Below are 19,220 nucleotides of genomic sequence, written 5' to 3'. Positions count from 1 at the left end.
AAGTCTGTTATTTGTGAAAGGAAGGAATAACTTCAAATAAAAATTCAGTCCATTTGTAATTTGTTCTGATGGGCTATACTCAGTCATACACTCTATTCAGTGCTTTCATTTTCAGTGAGATGGAAGTAGGGACAAAAATCAGGTGATCATATCCATTTAGGGAAATATTTTTATGCCTTTTTTGTTTGTTTGCCTTTTTAAATAAAAGTTGAAATATAAGATAGATGTTCTTAACAGCATTTGCAAGTATTTGGTTAGATTTTTACTGTTAGGCACATGTGAAGGTTAGTTTTCTGCTTCAGAAGATTGCAATCTGAAAGGCAGCTTAGTTTATTGGAAATGTGCATACATAACTACTTTAATTAAAATATGATTTTTTAAATTACCATGTTGATTTTAATGTTGATGTGGAACAAAATAAAATTTAATAGAGCTGCCAAAAAAATTGCAGGTTTGGGTAAAAACAGTATTATACAGTTTAAAAATATTTATAACTTGAATAAGGGGAATTGTACTCTTCAAAGTATTAAAAGTATTGTAAAGCAAAACCTTAATGTAATAAAATACATCTAGTGATAATTTTTAATAGTGTGTATAATGATTATCAAGTAGAGGGGGAACATTTTCCACTTGAAGTGTCACAGTAACAAGTGTAAATGCATTTTTTATTCAGTTTTAAGTTGTTTTGTGATGTCTTCAGATGACCTGTTGCAAATGGAGCTTTAAAGTAGCTGTCATTGATGTACATGAATTAATAACTGAAGCCTTTATAGGTATAAATCTCTCATAAAATGTAATTATCATTTTGCAATGAAAATAAGATACTAGAAGAAATATTTTTCTGGAGTATTACTGTACTTTGAAGTTATTTTGTGTTTGGCCTTCAGTTATATGCATATGTTGAAATGTACTGCCTTTTCATCTAGCTGCTTCACAATTTCGCTCATTTTCCTGGACTAGGTATTTATTTTCCCTGTCTGCCAAGAAAAGTTTTGTAAAAGTGAAAATAGTGTGCACAGCACATCCAGAATCTCTTTTTTTTTTTTTTTTTTCTCTTCTACCTTTGAAGGAATGCAAATAGAATATTCAGTCCATTTTTTATAGTAAATATTGAGGAACAGGCTACTACACTGCATATAAAAAAGTATATATTGAAATGGATCAAAACGGAATAAAAAGGGGGGGAAAATGCAGTAAACATTTAATGAGAGAAAACATTAAACATTCAGCATAGTGCAGTCCCAGGAGAAAAAAGTCTATATCAAATTCAGATGCACCTGGTGAAATGGCTAGTATGTATACAGTGGGTTTTGATGATTAACACAGATAAATACTCAAAGTAGCTCAGTTTCACATAAGGTATTTAAATGTTGAAAGTTGGGGGGTGGGATATTTTTGTTTTGTTGTTTTTTGTGGTTTTCTTCTCCTGCATCTCAATTTCTACTTTCCGTAAACAAACTCTGTGTGTAACTCAAATCTTCCTGGCAGCTTGCCTGGTTAGCAGTACTAGTACTGGGAAACTTGGAAGCCATATCTGCTGAAGAGCTGGAGGCTGATATGTTGTAGTATGACACTTTTGGATCTTCTGGATTCTTAGCTGGAAAGCCACAAGTCAGCAGTGTTAGCATCTGGATTCTCCAAGCAGCGCACTACAAAATAAACAACTAGCTAGCCAAATATAAAATGTATAACAAGAAAATTCCAGTGGAATCGTGTCAGATTTGGTACTTTGATTTGCTGCAACAAACAGGTATACATAGTTTGCATATCCTTAAAGCCAGAAGGAATTTGTTTTCATATAAGGGAAAAGACTAACATATTTGAAAAAGAGATGATGGTCTGTTTCAAAATTAGTCGAAGTTTGTGAGTGTGTTTTTGTGTGTTGGAGGAGTTGGCTTGTTGTGAGTTTTCCATAATCCTACTAGTAGTTCAGGGCTGTTTCAAAGCCCAGTTTCTATGATAGATCAGAGCTTGATAATTTACAAAACTGTAGTAGAGAATGTGTATTTTTCCTTTCCTCTTAAGTGAAAGGCCAGCAGTTTGAGATTATGTGAAGAAATCTCGTTAAATTATATGGTCATCCTGGGGGCTGGGATGGGAAAGAAAGATAAGTTTAGTTAGTAAAGTGTTGATTTTTATTAAGGTGATGGAATTTGTGCCACATGATAAATAAGAAAGAATCAAACCCAAAGTCACGTATAAAAATTAACTCTTTTTATTGTGCCTTTTATTCATCATGTGCTGTAGAGTTTCCATTGAATTTTATATAAATTTTAGACACCTTGAAGATCACTTTTGAAACAAAACCAAAACTTCAAGAATAAATTTCTAAGAAATACGCAGATGTCATCTGTTTACTTCCACATTTCCACAATACATTGTTGTTCCTTTATAATATGCACAACTGATTGCTGTGTGAAATAGTTACAGTAATTATCAATCAGGGCAATTTAAGTTGCTGGACAGCCCTTTAAAAACCAACAGACTTGAAAAAGTAGACCTTCGTGACGCTTAGAGTCAAATTTCCAGGTTTATTCTCCAAGTCATAAGTTAATTTGCTGTGGAGAAGAGCATGAGGATTCACCTCAAAGGATCTTTGTGTAAATCTTTCTCATTAGTGCTCTGATTTTGTATAACCACTACACCAAGTGACTAACATGATTTCTCTTTTTTTGAGTCTGTAATTTCTGTATTTTAGTAGCTTCATGATCATGGTTGTGCTGCAATTAAAATTAGATTCAGATTAACATTTAAATCACTGAAAGTATTCCATTGATGAGAAATAACTTGCTGATTAATTGCTATTGAGTGTCCATATAGTTAAAAATGGAGGGAGACTTAACTATAGCTGCTGCCTCCACCTGTCTCAATTATCCAAACAAGCTGTCTGCCTGTAATAAGAGGATAATTTATTCCTAATGTGCAGGTAATGTGGCCATATAATCAAAGCACAGGTCTGGCCTCCCACAACTGTGTTGTCAGATACAGCGTTCGTAATGTGGCCATATAATCAAAGCACAGGTCTGGCCTCCCACAAATGTGTTGTCAGATACAGTGTTCATTTGTTGGGGTTTTTTTTCTTTCCCAGACAAAAAGTGGTTGCTGTGGTTTATTTTCTAGAGGATTTTTTTGAAGTGCATCGACCCTCATATGAGGAATCAATGTGGTAGTAATAGCTATCAAGAATAGAATTGTAAATGCTAAATACTGCTTTTTGTGGTAATTGTCTCACAAAGTAAAATCATTTGTAGGTTATTTTTCATCTAAAATTTTAAAGCCCCATTCAGTTGGGATTTCTGTTTATTGTAAAAATACATTTATTTGCTTATGTAGATTTCATTAGGTGGTAAATGGTAAATTGAAAATGTATGCTTGCTTCTATGGTATACATTATTTAATTTGAACAGAAAAAAGGCAAATTCTTACCAAACTAGATTTTTTTAATATACCACATTGTATGGATTTAGAACAACTTTATTTGGTTGTTGAGAAGAATCACTAGTGAATTTTAAAAAATGTCTAAAAGAACTGCCAATACCAACAGTGGATGCAAGATTTAAAAATAAGGATAAATAGCTTTTAAGAGAGAATAGTGATCATTGTGTAGATTTGCACAATGTTTCTTTGACATAGCTAATGCAGAGAATGTTGAATGCCAGTTTTCAGGTTCCAGCTCTCCTGATAATCATTTTAGAATTACTGGGATATCAGTATTCAATTGCATGGGAAATTCAGTATTTTAACACAAGCCTTCCCAAAGGGAGGATCACAGAAGGCTCACTTGTTTTAGAATGATGAGATTTTTTTTCAGAAATTATGGGTAGCTTACAAGTATTGGAGTTCATAATGACAAAGGCCATTTTTTACATATCTGTTGAGTGTGTGTGAACGAACTGCTTGAGTGAACCTACCTTAGCATTCTGATTAAGAACATGCTTTTGAAGAAACTGTCCCCTTTGTCACTACCTAACTTTGCTTTGGTTTGCCTCACAGACTACTCTTGGACTGTGTCAGCTGAACTGACAGCAACTAGTCCTAAGTAAGACTTGTTTTTTCTTCCAAAAAGCAGGACCACAGGCACATGGAGTCTTTTTCTTCACTGAGTATTTTTCTTCCCAAAGGGTGGATTGCATTTTTTGCTTAAGCTAGCTTGCTTTGAAGTCCTGAGCTGTGCATTGTGGAAGGCTTTTATTCGTAAACTTGTCTTTAAATTTTGGCCCACAATGATTAAACACTGAACAGTATAGTTTTATTTTAATCTCATTGAAAACATGAACTGTTTTGATGATAACTGGCAAAAGTAGGTGTATTTCTGTATCACTTTTGCAATTCAGTAAGTATATGTATAGATCAAACAATATTTAAGACACCCTGAGTTTACCATAGTTTAACACAAGAGTATACTGTATAATGACATTAGATTGTTGGTGGGTAATTGGGAATGATACTGGAGTTTCTTTGCAAAATGTGTGGCCTTTCATGCTCAGCTGCATTTTCAGTAATGCATAGGCTGTTCCTTGGGGGAAAAAAAAATTGCAAGGAGAGCTGTAGGTACTTGCAAGCTGTACTTGCCTACTTTGACCTGTCTGCTTGCCAGAGTCCTGTCTAGCTAAAGGGCTTCCTTCAGTTGGCCAAGACAGACTTTTGCCTACTGTAGGCTGAGATTTTGGGTTAAAAAATTAGATTTATCAGTTAGAGTTTCCATATCCTTTAAATGTTATTTGTTGTCTTTTGCATCTTGTCATGGGGTGATACTTGGTTTTGTCTGTACACCGGAAGTTAAACATTAAAATAGAGTTATTACCAACACATTAACTGTCAATTGTGTATGAATAAAGTTTTTTATCCTGAACTACTGCACAAAGTCAGCAAGAATTGTACTATGAGACTTAAACTTTGGGGTGAGAAGGGAAGAAATCTGAGAGATATCAGGAAAAATGGAGTGAATCCTTGTAATTTAGTTGCTCTCAAATTGATTGATAGGGAGAAACATTACACGTATATTAAGTTTAATCTGTCAAAGGGGGCTACAAATACTATAAATTGTAGACCCTTACCTGCAGTAATTGTTCTAAGTTGGGAATCTAAAATGTGAATTCGCATTTCTCCTATACATATGAATCTTGTGAATCCAGAATGGAGTAACAGCACACAGAAGGTGGCTTTGGAGGTTGCTGGCAGCCAGTAAAGCAGCCTGTTTTTTAGGCAGATGTCTTGGAAAAAATGGTAACTCTGTAGAAGGAGGAGCAGAAGATGTTAAACTGTGTGTAACAGAAAGTTATTGTTGTAGAGAGTATGATGGCAGTTGTTGGTCTTGGTGGCAGAAGTGAACCATGAAATAGAAGTCAGATAATGCCTTATTTGCATTGTCATTTTTGCATATTGTCATTTCTTTGCATAAAATTAATTTGTAATAAATTTTTGGGAGCTAATTATCTGCAGATTGTCCTTGCTCATCTCTGCATATTATGTCTTTGCTTATCTATTAACTGCTTTTGATTTATTGAATTTAATGATGGTTGTGTATCCATTTTCTCTTGTCTTAAATATAGTTTGTCCTTACCTGTCCAATAAATGTGTCTGGTTATGCTTAGAATTTCTACTTTCCTAATAAGATTTTAGTGTACTTTTCTGGATGGGTCAGTCAAAAACTAGTATTTCACTACTGCAAGCTATTTAAAACTGATTTCAAGGAAATTATGAAATAGGGATAAACTTCAGATAAGTTATTGGATGAAATTAGTTTTTATAGTATTTAGTTTGAAGCTGTTTCTACGTCTGCTCATTTCAAGTTTTAGAGTAATGAAGCGTGCTCTTTGAACCTAATTGAAGTGGTGTTGTTTATTACAGCCTTAATGTTCAGATTTTGATTGGCCCCTATTTGATCATGGTTTATATATTCTGTTAGTCTATATTGTGTTATATTTACTTACATTCATGTTTTGTAGTAGTAATTTTGTAAGTGTACACTTTGTTATGAACGGAATCAAGTCTCACTTTTTCCGAAAGATGTTGGGCTTGTGACAGGAGCAATCCCTGGACTAAGTAACCTTGATGATCTGAGTGATCCTGCTATTTTGACACATATAAAGGCCACTTCTAGAATTTATTGACAAAATAAGTTTTCAGTCATGTTAAATCACTTCTTGTGGTAGACATTTGCTGTTTACCAAAGGGGGACATTAAGCTTTTCCCAAACCATCTTAAATCAGTCCTATACCTGTACTGCTTCACTGCTCAGGTGAATACCGTTATTCCAGGCTCTCCTAAAGCTGGAGAACACAAGTATGAAACTATGAGGCTTGTTTTCTAGTGTGAAAACTCTGTGGCTTTGCATTGCAAACAGCCTTTTCACTCTTCATTCCAGCAGTGACTGTTAAATAGATCATAGTCTCCTTTTGTTTTTCACATAAGATCTCAATATCTTTATGGTTGGCAGGCATGATCCTACCAATTTACCTGGAAGTATTCTGCTGATTTTTTATTTGGATAATTGTTTTGCTTTTCCCACTTGATTTCTCCTACCCTCGTTTGATCTTTCTGCATTCAACATAAACTAGTGGGTAGAGATAGATGCACACATTAACAACAATAATAAAATATTACAACATCATGTTAATCTGTTTCTCCATTTCTGTAATCTTTGTGAATTATACAAATGTGACTTATTTGAAATGTTTTATCTGTTTGCCGTCATTACCCACATTGCTGACAATGAGAAATGTAACTGGGTCATCGGTTATCTAGGGAACCGATTTTCCCTATGCCAATAAATGGTAAAGGTAGTTTCACTGACAACAGTGCTCAAGTGCAAAGGAGTACATAACTTTTTTCCTTGGTTTGTGTGTCTCTTCATGTTAGTGTTGCTGAAGAAGAAATGTATAAGGTTTGTTCTTGGTTCTTCCAAAAAAAAATACAGTAACTTGGTTTGTGTGTCTCTTCATGTTAGTGTTGCTGAAGAAGAAATGTTCTTGGTTCTTCCAAAAAAAATACAGTTGTAATCTGTAAAAAATAATTGTGAATAAGACAAGAGATTTGATTGCGGTCCTTTTCAACACCTTTCAAAATACACAGCTTCAATTACCTTTGTTGTGCTTGGGTGTGTATGTTCCCAGGCATTTCTCCCTCCCACTCCATTTTGATGCTGTTCTGACTGGTGGACAGGTCTATGTGCTGCTGTCACAGACAGAGGCATAGGTTTTAGAAGCTCTGGCAGTGTAGTAAAAATACTTACCACTAGGTCTCTTCCTACAGACACAGTTCCATTTTTATTAATAAATGAAAAATTTGAGGATATAGAGCAACAGTGATTATGATGAATTAGCACTGAGGTAGCAAAGTAAAATTTTAGCTACATATTGTGGAGATATAAGCTGTTGCATGAAAATTTTAAAACTGCTAACTGTAATGCTGTTAAAAGAGTTCAAGCTGAAAAATTGCTTTGAAGTTTTAACAAACAGCATAAAATCCAAAATGTAAAATCCAGTGTTGTTTACTTTTAAATGTGCCTTCCTATCAATCAAAATAATTTAGTAAAATGTATTTGCTCATTCATCTTCTTCACTATGGGTAGTATCAATAATTAAATTCTTCTTGGAGGTAATACATATTGCTCTCACAATTTACCTTCCAGTGAATATTAAAAATAATTTGAAAACACTGAAATCTCATAATCTATCTCAAATCTATGATGTGAATAGAAGAGACTACTTCAGTTGAAAGGGGTACAAACAATAATTATCTAGTCCAGCTGCCTGACTCACTTCAGTGCTGGCCAAAAAATGAAGTGTGTTTTCAAGAGCATTGTCCAAATGCCTCTTGAACACTGACAGGCTTGGGGCATTGATGACCTCTACAGGAAGCCTGTTCCATTGTTTAAACACCATCTTAGTAAAGAAATGCTTCCTAATGTCCAGTCTTAGCCTCTCCTAGTGCAACTTAGAACCACTCCTGTGTATCCTCTGACTGGATTTCAGGGAGAGAGAGTAACCCCTCCCTCTCCCCTTCCCATCCTGGGAAAGCTGTACAGAGCAATGATGTCACCACTCAGTGTCCTTTTCTCCAGATCTGATAAGCCCAGAGTCCTTTCCCCCCTCACAGGACATTCACTTGAGCCCTTTCACCAGCTTTGTTGCCCTCCTCTTCACATCCTTCTTAAGCTGTGGAGCCCAGAACTGCACACAGCACTTCCAGTGAGGCTGCTCCAAAGCTGAATAGAGTGGGACAGTCACCCCTTTTGCCCAGCTGGTGCTGATGCTGTGTTTGATCACCCAGGATGGGGTTTGCCCTCTTGGCTGCCCGGGCAGCTGACTCACAGCTGACACCCGGCTGACTCACGTTGATCCTGCTGGCAGCCAGCCCCTTCCGATCCCTGTCTGCAGGGCTGCTCCTGTCCTCAAGAGAGTCAACAGCATTTCCCAGTTTGGTATCTTCAGCAGCTTTGCTAATGGTGCATTTGACTCCTGCATCCAGATCATTGCTGAATATGTCGAAGAGAGCTGTCCCTCTTCTTTGAGCCCTGAGGAGTACTGCTAATGACAGTCACCAGCCAGACGCAGCCCTGTTCACTACAAGCCTTCAGCCAGTTCTTCACCCAATGCACTCTGAACCTACTGATTCCATAGAGTGCTGGAGAACTTGTCCAGAAGGATACCGTGAGGGACAGTATCAAAAGCCTTACTAAAATCCAGGAAAACTACATCCACTGCCTTCCCTTCATCCATGAGGTGGTTGACTTTGCACAGAAGGATATGGAACTAGTTTAACAGCCCTTTCCCTTTGGGAAGCCGTGATGACTCTGCCTGATGATGGCATTGTAAATACATAACTTGCATACTTTTTAATTAAAATACGTAAAGCATGGTAATAGTTTAATTGCCATGCAGTAATGTGGGAGGGTATCTTAACTGAGATTTTGATAGCTTGAAAATATGAAGATCTCAGTACTCAAACAGAAACACAGATTGATTTAGTAAAAGTTTTAGTGTTGTGTCTTTGGTATGTTTTGTTACTGAGCTGAAGAAGCTTTGTTTTTAACTGCTAAACATGAAGGTTAAAGTGCTCTATTTTGGTTAGAGATGAAGTCAGATTTCCTTCAGCACTTCAGAAGAATTTCTGACAGATTTCCATGCAAAGAATTATGAATTGATTTGCATGAATTTCAACTATAAATTTGAACATGCAAAAAAAGTCTAGATGACAAATGGTTATTTAAAGTAACCAGAGAGCTCAAGTCTCTTCTATCAGCTGACACTCAGTATGAAAATCTGTATTATTTTCAGAAATAAATGTCTGGGCGGTTAGATAATCAGAGCATCAAACAGTGATATTTCCTGACAAAATATTGGCCTATAATTTTCAAATGTTTAAACACCAGACAACAAAGCTGTCATAAAATAGGCCTAGTGTAGTCTTTATATGGAATATCTAGATGGCTCTTCTCAATCAAAACCACATGTTGTTTCATGACTTGAACTTTTTCTTCTTCCTCATTTAGAAACTTAGTGCAAGGCTTGAATTTCACCTTTTACATTGTGTGAAGTGAAGAATGTTTTATATTCACTGTGCTGTTTTTTTTCTTATTGGGACTGATCTGTTAGTAACTGATCTTAGCCTTTTAATATGGCATTTTCCTTTTAAAATCTGCATCCTCAAAATAGTGAGTTTTCAGTACTCTAAGGGAGAAAATTGATAATGAAGAATTGGAAGCATATGTCTGTCTGTCATGTCTGCCTGTACTCTTCTTTTCATGGAGGTTTTTGTCTAGTAACAGGGAGAAAAAGAAGGAGGTTGTGCTACTTATCAATATTGTGGTAATAATAATTGGTGCCATTGGATGATACTCTCCTTTTATGGAGTTAGACCCCTAAGAAAAGGGTATGGATATTCACTGCATGCATGGGTATTCACTGCATAGATATTCACTGTCACTGTGCTGAAGAAAGGAATTTAGACTGCATTTAAAATTATAAGGAGATATTGAGCATCATGTGGTCAATGACAGAAATCATGCTGCAAGATCCTATTTCATCAGTCACTGATGTTTACATTTCCATTTTTAATTTTTCCTATACAACTTCATATGGAAGTGGCATCTTATGATACTTTGAAAACATTCATTTACATCTGCATTTAAAAAAAAAAGGCAACTAAAAAAACTAACAAAGCCCCCAAACTCAACTGTGTATGAAAATTGCTAGCATTCTTTAAAGACTCATTCTTAACTCATCATAGAAAGGCATTATATCCTCCAGTCTGATATTTTACAGGTGTATCTGAAAGTACTACTTTTATTGTGAGTATATAGTCATTGATATACTCATTCTCTTTTGCTTAATTGAATAGCTACAAAAAAGTCACTTAAAGAAACTATATAATTTCACTGAAGAAGATTTATAAACGTGTTCTCTTTCAGACATCTTCCTCTTTTAAAAAAATTTATTACCGTTTTAATTTTATTTAAAATTAAGAACTCACCCTCATCTTTAACATAATATATAAAATAAGCTTTTACTGCTCCTCTTCTGTGCTGGTTAGTTTTAGAAAACTTTTTACCACTCCCTCATTCATATGTCAAGAGAAAATATTAATATGAACCTATCAACATCTGTTGAAACAATTATTGTAAATGTAGAAAAGGAAATTAATCAGAACAACAAATGCTCTTGAAAGGAAGGAAATTTTATTTAAGGGTTCTGGGGCAGCTTTAATTCAGTTCCGTTGTTCCCCAGCAGCGTAGGACATGCAGTCCTATTTTTGATGTTTATCATCGGTTGTATGGAAGATTTGGAACTGCTGAGCTCTCTTAACTTGGCAGGTAAATGAAGAGGAAGCTCTGAGATACATAGGGGGGAAAATACTGCATTAACTTTAAAAGCTTTGGGGCTTATATGTTGCTAATTATGAAAACTTATTTTAATGAATGTATGCAACTAATATCAACATAAATTATTAAGGATATAAAACGAATAACGTAGCTTATGTGATTAATTTTTTTTGTTTCATTATTTGGCTTACTTCTTATATACATTAGCTTTATGCTTTTAGCTGTAAGTCTACAGTAATAGGTATACTATTTGAAGACCTCCTTGACCCCTTACATTCATGTTTCAATAACAGGTGGAAAAAGTCTAATTAGACTCTGTTCATAATTCTCTGTTTGGTTACTGAAAATAAATTTTTGTTTTCTTCTGAAGTGGAATGCAAGAAACAAATAGTTACAAACCAGTTCTTACACAGGATTTGCAGCTTTACCCACAAGCCATTTTCATTTTGTTCTCTCCCTGTGCACCCCACTGCCAATCTTCATTTGCCAGTTGATAAATGGGGTCAGTGACTGCAAAAAGGTCAGGTTAAGAAGTGAAAATTTCCATGAGGTAGCTTGCAGATAGCTTGAGGTAACTTGAAAAAGGTTGGTGCAGGATGAATGAGGTGTCTTGCTGTATGTAGTAGGAGACGGGCTCCCTGAAAGAGTCTTAAAAGAAGCAGTTTATCTTAACAGCCCAATCCTTCAGATTCTTGTTGGCTACAGACTTAGGAGAGAAAATTAGAGAATAAACCTTCCCCTTGTATTGTATAGCTGCATAATCCCTAGGGATTTTTAGTACTGATTTTTTATTTTTGAAATGTCCCAGACTTAAAGTTCTGTTTCCCAGGTCATAAAAAGTATTGTCTTGATCCAAAGCAAGACGTAAGACTTGTTCTACCAATATCTGATTTTTTTTCCTTCCTCTGAGAACTCATTTTTGTCATTTGTTACTTGACAAGATTACCAGCATCTACAAGCTAAAACAAACAAACAAACAAACAAATAAGTAAATACATGACAGCCCCAGAAGAAATCACTAATTATGCAGTAATGTAGGTGTAAAGGCACCTGGAGAGATCATTCAGTCCAGTCTCCTTAAAGCAGGGGTATGGTCAAACATGGATTGAGTTGCAGTTGGATTTATCCAGTCTATCTTGGGAAATCTTCCAATGATAGACGTTACCTGTTTTCCCTGGGCAACATGTTCTGGTGTTCAGCTGCTCCCAGTGAAAATAATTTGTGTCCAACTCAAATTTCCCTCCTTAGATCATGGGACAAGCGACACTTGTCCTGTCAGCCCGTAAACCTCAAGCACCTTTCTCCCTGATTGTCTCTGTTTCACACTGAAAAGTCCTACTTCTACTAAGCTCTTCCTTGAAGAGGAGCTGTGTTGTACCTTTTGATAGTTTTTGAAATGATCAAAATGAAAACACTGAAGATCTTTTTCAGATCTGTTTTTTTGGTAGTGCATCCTTGATCTAACATAATGTTACAGATCATCCATAAAAGACTTTGAAGTTTATTTTTTTAAAATATTGGCTTTATTTTAGTCTCCTTGTTTAATGTTTCAGATCTTGTGAAAAGATTTACAAGTTCTATGTAAATGTGATGTTCTTACTGACTGAATTAAAAAGCTGTTGTAAGTAAGTTTAATCTTTTGTTCTATTGCTGTAGTGAATTTCATGCATTAACTGTTTAAAGGGATTTTGTCTTTGGTTTTATATATTTTGTTTTGATTTGTTTATGCCTACTGTGACTTGTCATTAGCAGTTACCTCTTGGAGGGTTTACCTCAAATCTTAAGTCATGATTTTGCGTACCACTGCCATAGGCTGAAAAGATATCATTTCCCATGGACATCTTATCATACTTGTAAATACTTCCAATCTCAGTCCTTCCATTTAAAGGTTCATTGCTGAGCAAATGAGTATGTGCAGAAAACTGAAGCTGACGGTTTATAAATTCATATAGCACCTTTCACAATACAGTAGTCCTGATGACCTCCTATAGCAGGTGCATGTTCTATTTTTAAAAATGTTATGTTTGAAAATTAATTGAGTTAATTATTCACAAATAAATAGTTTGAATGTTATTTTCTCTATATATTGCTGTGCAATTGAAGTTATATATGAGACAGTGCTAATGCTGCTTTAACACAACCACCAAATACACAGACACTTTATTAAAGGAGTATGATTTTAGACTGCATATTCCACAGATAATGACTTTCCTGAAAAACAGATATTGTGATATTGCTACTAACTCTTATGACTTGAAATTCAGTAAAGAAAGACAATATAAGAGAAAAAAATTCTGATTCTAAAATTTCTATTTCTCCCATCGGATGTACTTAAGTGATTTGCAAAGGGACAGAAGTATTCTTTAAGTGGCTAGAGGAATCCTGTAAAAAAACTCAAGCCTAGTTTGTCCTTCTGTCACTTTGTGCCTAAGTTTTGGGAAAATACTCATCCTCTTCCTTTCTACCAAGTTTTTGCTTTGTCTTTTATTCTAGTACTTTCTTTTTAAATCATGTATTTTCATCCCATGAAATCATCCAGTTATTATATTTATATTTATAGTCCTTGTATAAAGACACGGAAGCATTTGTTTCAATAGACATTTCATTCACCTTTGAGTTGGAAGCATCTCTAGATGACTTTGCTGTCTATGGTTTGAGAGTTGCCAGTCTGCTTTCCCCTGTGCTTGAGGTTATGCAGTTACGGCTTCAGCCAGTCTGTCAGCCCAAACCATGTGCTGTTTGAGACTTATTGGTTTTTCCACAGTGTTTACCTTCTACATTTTCCTATAGCCACTTTAATTCTGGTTTTGATTTTCATTCAGATGGAGCTCATCCCTACTATATAGTTTCATCCTTTTCTTGGTTAATGAATCTGAACCCCGGTCGTCTTGCTATTTTGGCAGGTGCACACTGAGTCTTTCTGCCCTGCTCTATTAATTGCTGCACAAGTTAGAAAACATTTCAAAGAATACATTCATATTACATGCATTTAGTATGTGCCAAGAGGACAGCTGGTCATGGGTCATAGAAAAAAATTGAAAATACACATCATTTCACTGGTTGGCAATCTCTTTCCATAAAGGCACAGGTTATGCTTTTGCCTCTATGGTCAGTTAATCATCTTGGCTTTTTCTTTGGATTTAACAATGAGGGCTCTTGGTGGTCTTCTTTTTGGACTTACAGCAGACCTGCTACATCTGTTTTTTCCTTTACTTTGACATCTCACTTTATATAAACCAAGTCGCTTTTAAGTTGTTGATAATTTATAGATAGACGGTGCATCCCTCTCTATTTAAATTTTTAACCTGTTTGGATTTATCATCTTGCTTGGCTGATTAGCAATGTAATCCATTCATGGTAAGGCTTTTGGTTTTGATGGTTTCCTTTCCATGAAGATTGAATTCCTAAGGTACATACTGTCCTGTAACTTCATCTTATAAAACCACAAATTACAAACACAGTCCCTCCTCCTATGCCTGTAATATTCCCTTTGGAAGTAGCTTTTTTATATTATAAGTTATAAATTAAGGGATTAAAATACTAGAATGATTAGACTAATTGGGGGTTACTTGCAAGGCACTTTATAAAAAATAACTAGGTTCTTTATTTTTATCTCTTCAACCAGTCATTACCTGACTTTTAAGCCAAACTAAACTTTAGGTCTGAGTGAACTCTGTCAGCTTTTTCTGAAGCTATGTTCCAAATACCTGGTCTTTTTAATAAAGATTTTCCATTTTTACTGTTTTCATGATAAACAAACTAGAAGTATTTCAAGCATCAGAATATGTAGGCATACTTGTTTCTCTTCCAGACAAATTATCATTTATGAGGACATTTCAATTTTGTTGACAATATATAGAAAAAAGTTGTGCATTCATTAAGGTATTTGTACTTAGTCTTTGAGGGGTTTTTCTAACACAGTTCTTACATTCCTCTTTATTTTTTCATGCCCTGAAATGTGTGTTATCATTCATGAACTTTTCATATGTTAAAATTTTAACTTCAAGCTTTCCAAATGATGTGCTAACCCATTGGGTAAGTATTCTCCTCTTTTGTATCTCAGAACTGGTTTATTCTTCCTTTTTTTTTTTTCTTTTTTTGTTTTGTTTTTTTTTGTTTTTTGTTTTTTGTTTTTTTTTTTTTACTATTCTTCAAAACAGAATTTGAATCAAGTTGCAGAGAAATGTTTTTCTCTATTTTTTGATTATTTCTCTTTCTTGACAGTGTTTCTCTGCACTGTGGGTGTTTTTCTGATTTTTTGAGGCATATTTTTTTTTAGAGGTTGTAAATGAATACCTAAAGAAAATATTTTAAAACCTTAAATGACGTATATTGCTTTCCCTGTAGTGTAAATTTCTTCTATGTGTGGATGTACTTCAAAGAATGCATTTTATTTCTCTGTTTTTAGTTTGCCTTTTTTTTTTTTTTTTTTTTTTTTTTTTTTTTTGTTAGGCCCGGCGCAAAGAGGTTTTTATCCAGGAGCGATATGGAAGATTTAATCTGAGCGACCCATTTCTGGCTCTTCAAAGAGACTTTGAGGCAGGTGCTGCTGATAAAGAAAAGAAGCCAATATGCATGAACCCTCTGTCCATTTTAGAAGCTGTTATGGCTCACTGCAGGAAAATGCAAGAAAGAATGTCAGCTCAGTTGGCTGCTGCTGAAAACAGACAAAAGAAGGTATCCTGCTGTTGACTTTTTCCTTTTCCCTCTCCCAATTTGTTCTTTCATGTCACATTTTTAATTTGCATCTTTGTCTTGATTAACATTACAAGTGTTCAAATGTTGCCACTTAATTTTCATATAGGGTGAGGTGCTGGTTTTCTGGTGATATTTTGTACGCACACTTCATTTGTTCTGTGAATTTAGCTCTATTTATGGAAAAAATTATATATAACTGGTGCAAGTTGATACAGTGGATATATAAGTAGATAGCTCAGTGTGAACTGAGCATCATCACAAGATATTTTTAAACCAATACTGTTGAAGCCTTAAGAACCTATTTTTATTCTAATGTGAATAAAGTAAATAATTTATTTTATTTTTATATTAGGTGACTCTATTTCATAAATCAGTAAAAATGATTTATACCTCTAAAAAGACTTTTTTGCATATTTAGAACATTTAGTGTAAAAATAAAATAATTTTGGAACAATTATGTTGCAGAAAAAAGTGCCAGATTGAAGATAAAACAATGTCATTTTGTTAGTGAATGATTGGTGACATGTGTTTCACCAGTATGTAAGCCATACATTTTTTAAACATAGCTAAATATTAATATGTTGGGGAGGGGTTTCTGAGAGGAAAGAGATGAAACAGTCATATAAAGTACTAATCTAAACAAAGTATTTTTGAATAAATAAAAAAAAATGCTCTCTATGTGTTTAATTATCTTCACTGCATATAAGATGGATAGAAATGTCTTCTACTTCTGTGATACAGGTTTTTGGTGACAGTTTTACATTGACTTAAAAACCCCCAAACAACAAACAGTCTAAGACAATTGACATAAAATTGATTTTGGTAATGATTGCTCTTTGGGAAAAAACATGCATGCAAAAGTGCTTGAAGTTGCTGGAAATGCATGCTTAAATTGAACCAGCAAATATTTTGTTGTTATTTTAGCTCTGTTTTTTAGTTTAGTTTAAGCATCATTGCTCTGTTAAGACTTCAGGAAAACAGATTAAAAAAAAAGGATATCACTATGATATGTAAGTCTTCAAACAGTTTAATGTGAAGTGAACTATTATATGTACGTCACACTTGTTTTTGAGAACTCTTAAGTATTAAATTTCTTTCTCATAAGCTTTTTCAGTAAATATAAAAATATGAAAGGGCAAGCAAGCTTACTTGTTCTGACTGAAAAAGGATATTGGGAGAAACCTTGACACATCTGCCAGGACAGTGGAATTAGTTTATTGTTTCAGTGCATGGCCACAAGTCTCTTTTTGTACCTAAATTCTTCATTTATCTCTGGCTTTTATTATATGGACAGATACATGCACCTAAGGTGGGCTCACATATTAAGAATATATCAATATATTAATATGTAAATTCAAATCTTGTGCCTTTTTTTTCTTTTTTTACCAAAGTCTGTATCTGTAAGTCTGTTTGTACAAGAAAGGATGCTTTTGTCTTTTCCTTCCTAGAGGAATACATCAGCTTTTTTTCTTTAAATCTTAATTTTAAGGATTTGAAAACAAACTACATGGTGTTGAGCAGCTGTGTACATGACTGTCTACTGAATTACACCTTTGTCATCTAAGCTCCATTAGAAATGCTGTTTGTACAAGACACTCTTAAACTCCTTGGAAACAGATGATGTATCTCTCAGACATCTCCATGCATTCACAAACCTTTCATTCAGTGTTTTACCTTCCCTCCATGCCACATTTTTATGTCTGTTCTTCATCTCAAATCCTTCTGTTGAAGAGGGTAATGAAGGTGTTTTGAGGGACTTCAAAAAATGTTCAACAAGGTAGGGTGACGCAGTGTAAGAAAAAAAAACAGCCTAGGCAAATGTAACCTAAATACAAGCCAGCTGCTGCCCCTCCCTCCAAGAGTGGTTCTGCCTTCTCTAAATGTGTGATGCCTCTATCTTCGTGTTTGGAATTGGTTCACTGTCCCACTCCAAATAATGAAGTCTGTGTCCAGCTGTGTTTATTTTCTCTGGGTATTACTGAACTTCAAACAGACTCAGAGTGAGCTCTTATTCCAGGGGGGGGGAACTTGATATCTGTGAATAAAATCACCTCAAAAGTATTCTATGAATAAAATTTTCATTTGATCACAAAAAACAAGGCATAAAAATATACCAGCATGTAGAAAAATCAAGGAGGTGCACAAAGGACTGTAAGGCTTACCACATACAAACATTTTACTCTCAGATGTCATCTGCTTTGTGTTAATCTCCATGCTCTTCCATCTCTTCGAATGCTTTTCTTGGAGCTGCTGTGAAAATTAATTTTGAGTTTTCCTGGGAACACAAAACAGATCATCAAAATGACAGTTCTTGATTTGTTGAGAGTTTGCAGAGGAGTTAGTATTGGGATGCATGCTCAAAGAAAGGCAAGCGTGGGTTGAAAAAGGCCTGTTGGTGTAATTTATTCTAACCTTGTGCTTAAAGCAGATTATCGTCATCATCAGTACATCTGGTCATCTGTGAATTTGTCTTGCTTAGTCATGAAAATCCCCAGGAATGGCAATACTGCATATTTTCTGCACTGGTGTCCTTGTGAAGAACTTTTTTTCTGAGACTGAGCTTCTCAAAGGGCAACTTTTCTTTTCTGTAACCTGTTATTATGGAGCCCCACTTGCCATTACCAAGATCAATTTTACTCTTGTCATCACTGCAAGGGCCCTTCAAAAGGATATGGCTGTTAGATTCTCTCTCTGTCTGTTTTTCACTAAATTATGCAAGCCAAGCTTCCTCAACATTTTCTTACAAGGTATGCTATCTCTCACCTCTGAAGGGCCTTTGCTGGTTAATTGTTTGTGAGACATGATATTTTTTTCTCAGTGTCCTTTTTTACCCCTTTTCAAATCCTTCTTGGACTAATTTTCAGATGTTTATATTACTGATATGATACAGTGTAAGCATATAGTACATTTTGCAAAAATCAGATTCTAGTTAGTTTGTAAACTCATAAATAATTGCAGCTAGTTCCAAATCTGTCATCTAAAGGGAAAAATACCATGTAAATATTCAGATGCTTTTCCCTATTTGAGATGATGCTGCCAAAGAGCAACAGGGAGGGAGAGGGAGACATAGGAGACAATGTAAAATGAGAAAATAGTGCTGCTTTTGTATATTGAAATAAAATAGGGGATTTACATTTTTATTAGGGAGCCATCCTTTAGATGCAATGCTTACAAATAAGGTATTATAATAGTATGGTAAGCTGATTTCATGCCAGTTAAATATTAAAATCTGTTTGTAATTATTTGGAAGTAATATAATTTCACAACACTTAATTTATAGAATGAGAAGCTCATCTGAAAACAAAATAGCAGAATAGTAAAGTATAGAAAGTTTGACAAAAATATTTTCACTATAATATTTATACATCTCCAAGCTTTAGAAATTGTATACATTTCTCACTATCTTTGTACCTATTTTAACAAAGAAAAGAAATGGTTGGATGCTCCTCTTGTTTTGAAATTCAAGTGAACCATGCAAATGCTATATCCTTTGAAAACACAGTGAAATAATTGAGGAAAAAGTAAGGGTTTTTTTTCACTTGTAAACTATGCTTGGACCATTCCTAAGTACAGTGTCATTATGATATTTTGTTAATTTAATTTGCAGCTGTATTTCCTTTAACAGAACTGAAGAGATATTACTGCTGATGCAGTTTGTTTAGCAAGGACTGATAATACCATACCTTATTTTTCATAT

At 34.8% G+C, this 19,220-nt stretch overlaps 1 protein-coding gene across 1 annotated transcript in view; it reads left to right on the top strand.

The window, feature by feature from the left end:
• Positions 1-19,220, top strand: part of CTTNBP2 (cortactin binding protein 2) — a 76,635-nt gene that overhangs the window by 12,337 nt on the left and 45,078 nt on the right. The window contains exon 3 of the mRNA XM_041471469.1: positions 15,278-15,502. Within this exon, the coding sequence (XP_041327403.1) occupies positions 15,278-15,502 (225 nt within the window). The remainder of the gene's footprint in view (positions 1-15,277; positions 15,503-19,220) is intronic.

This window comes from Pyrgilauda ruficollis, unplaced genomic scaffold (genome assembly GCF_017590135.1).
Source record: "Pyrgilauda ruficollis isolate IOZ18807 unplaced genomic scaffold, ASM1759013v1 scaffold27, whole genome shotgun sequence".
NCBI lineage: Eukaryota > Metazoa > Chordata > Aves > Passeriformes > Passeridae > Pyrgilauda > Pyrgilauda ruficollis.
This window is presented reverse-complemented; position numbering and strand designations above follow the sequence as displayed.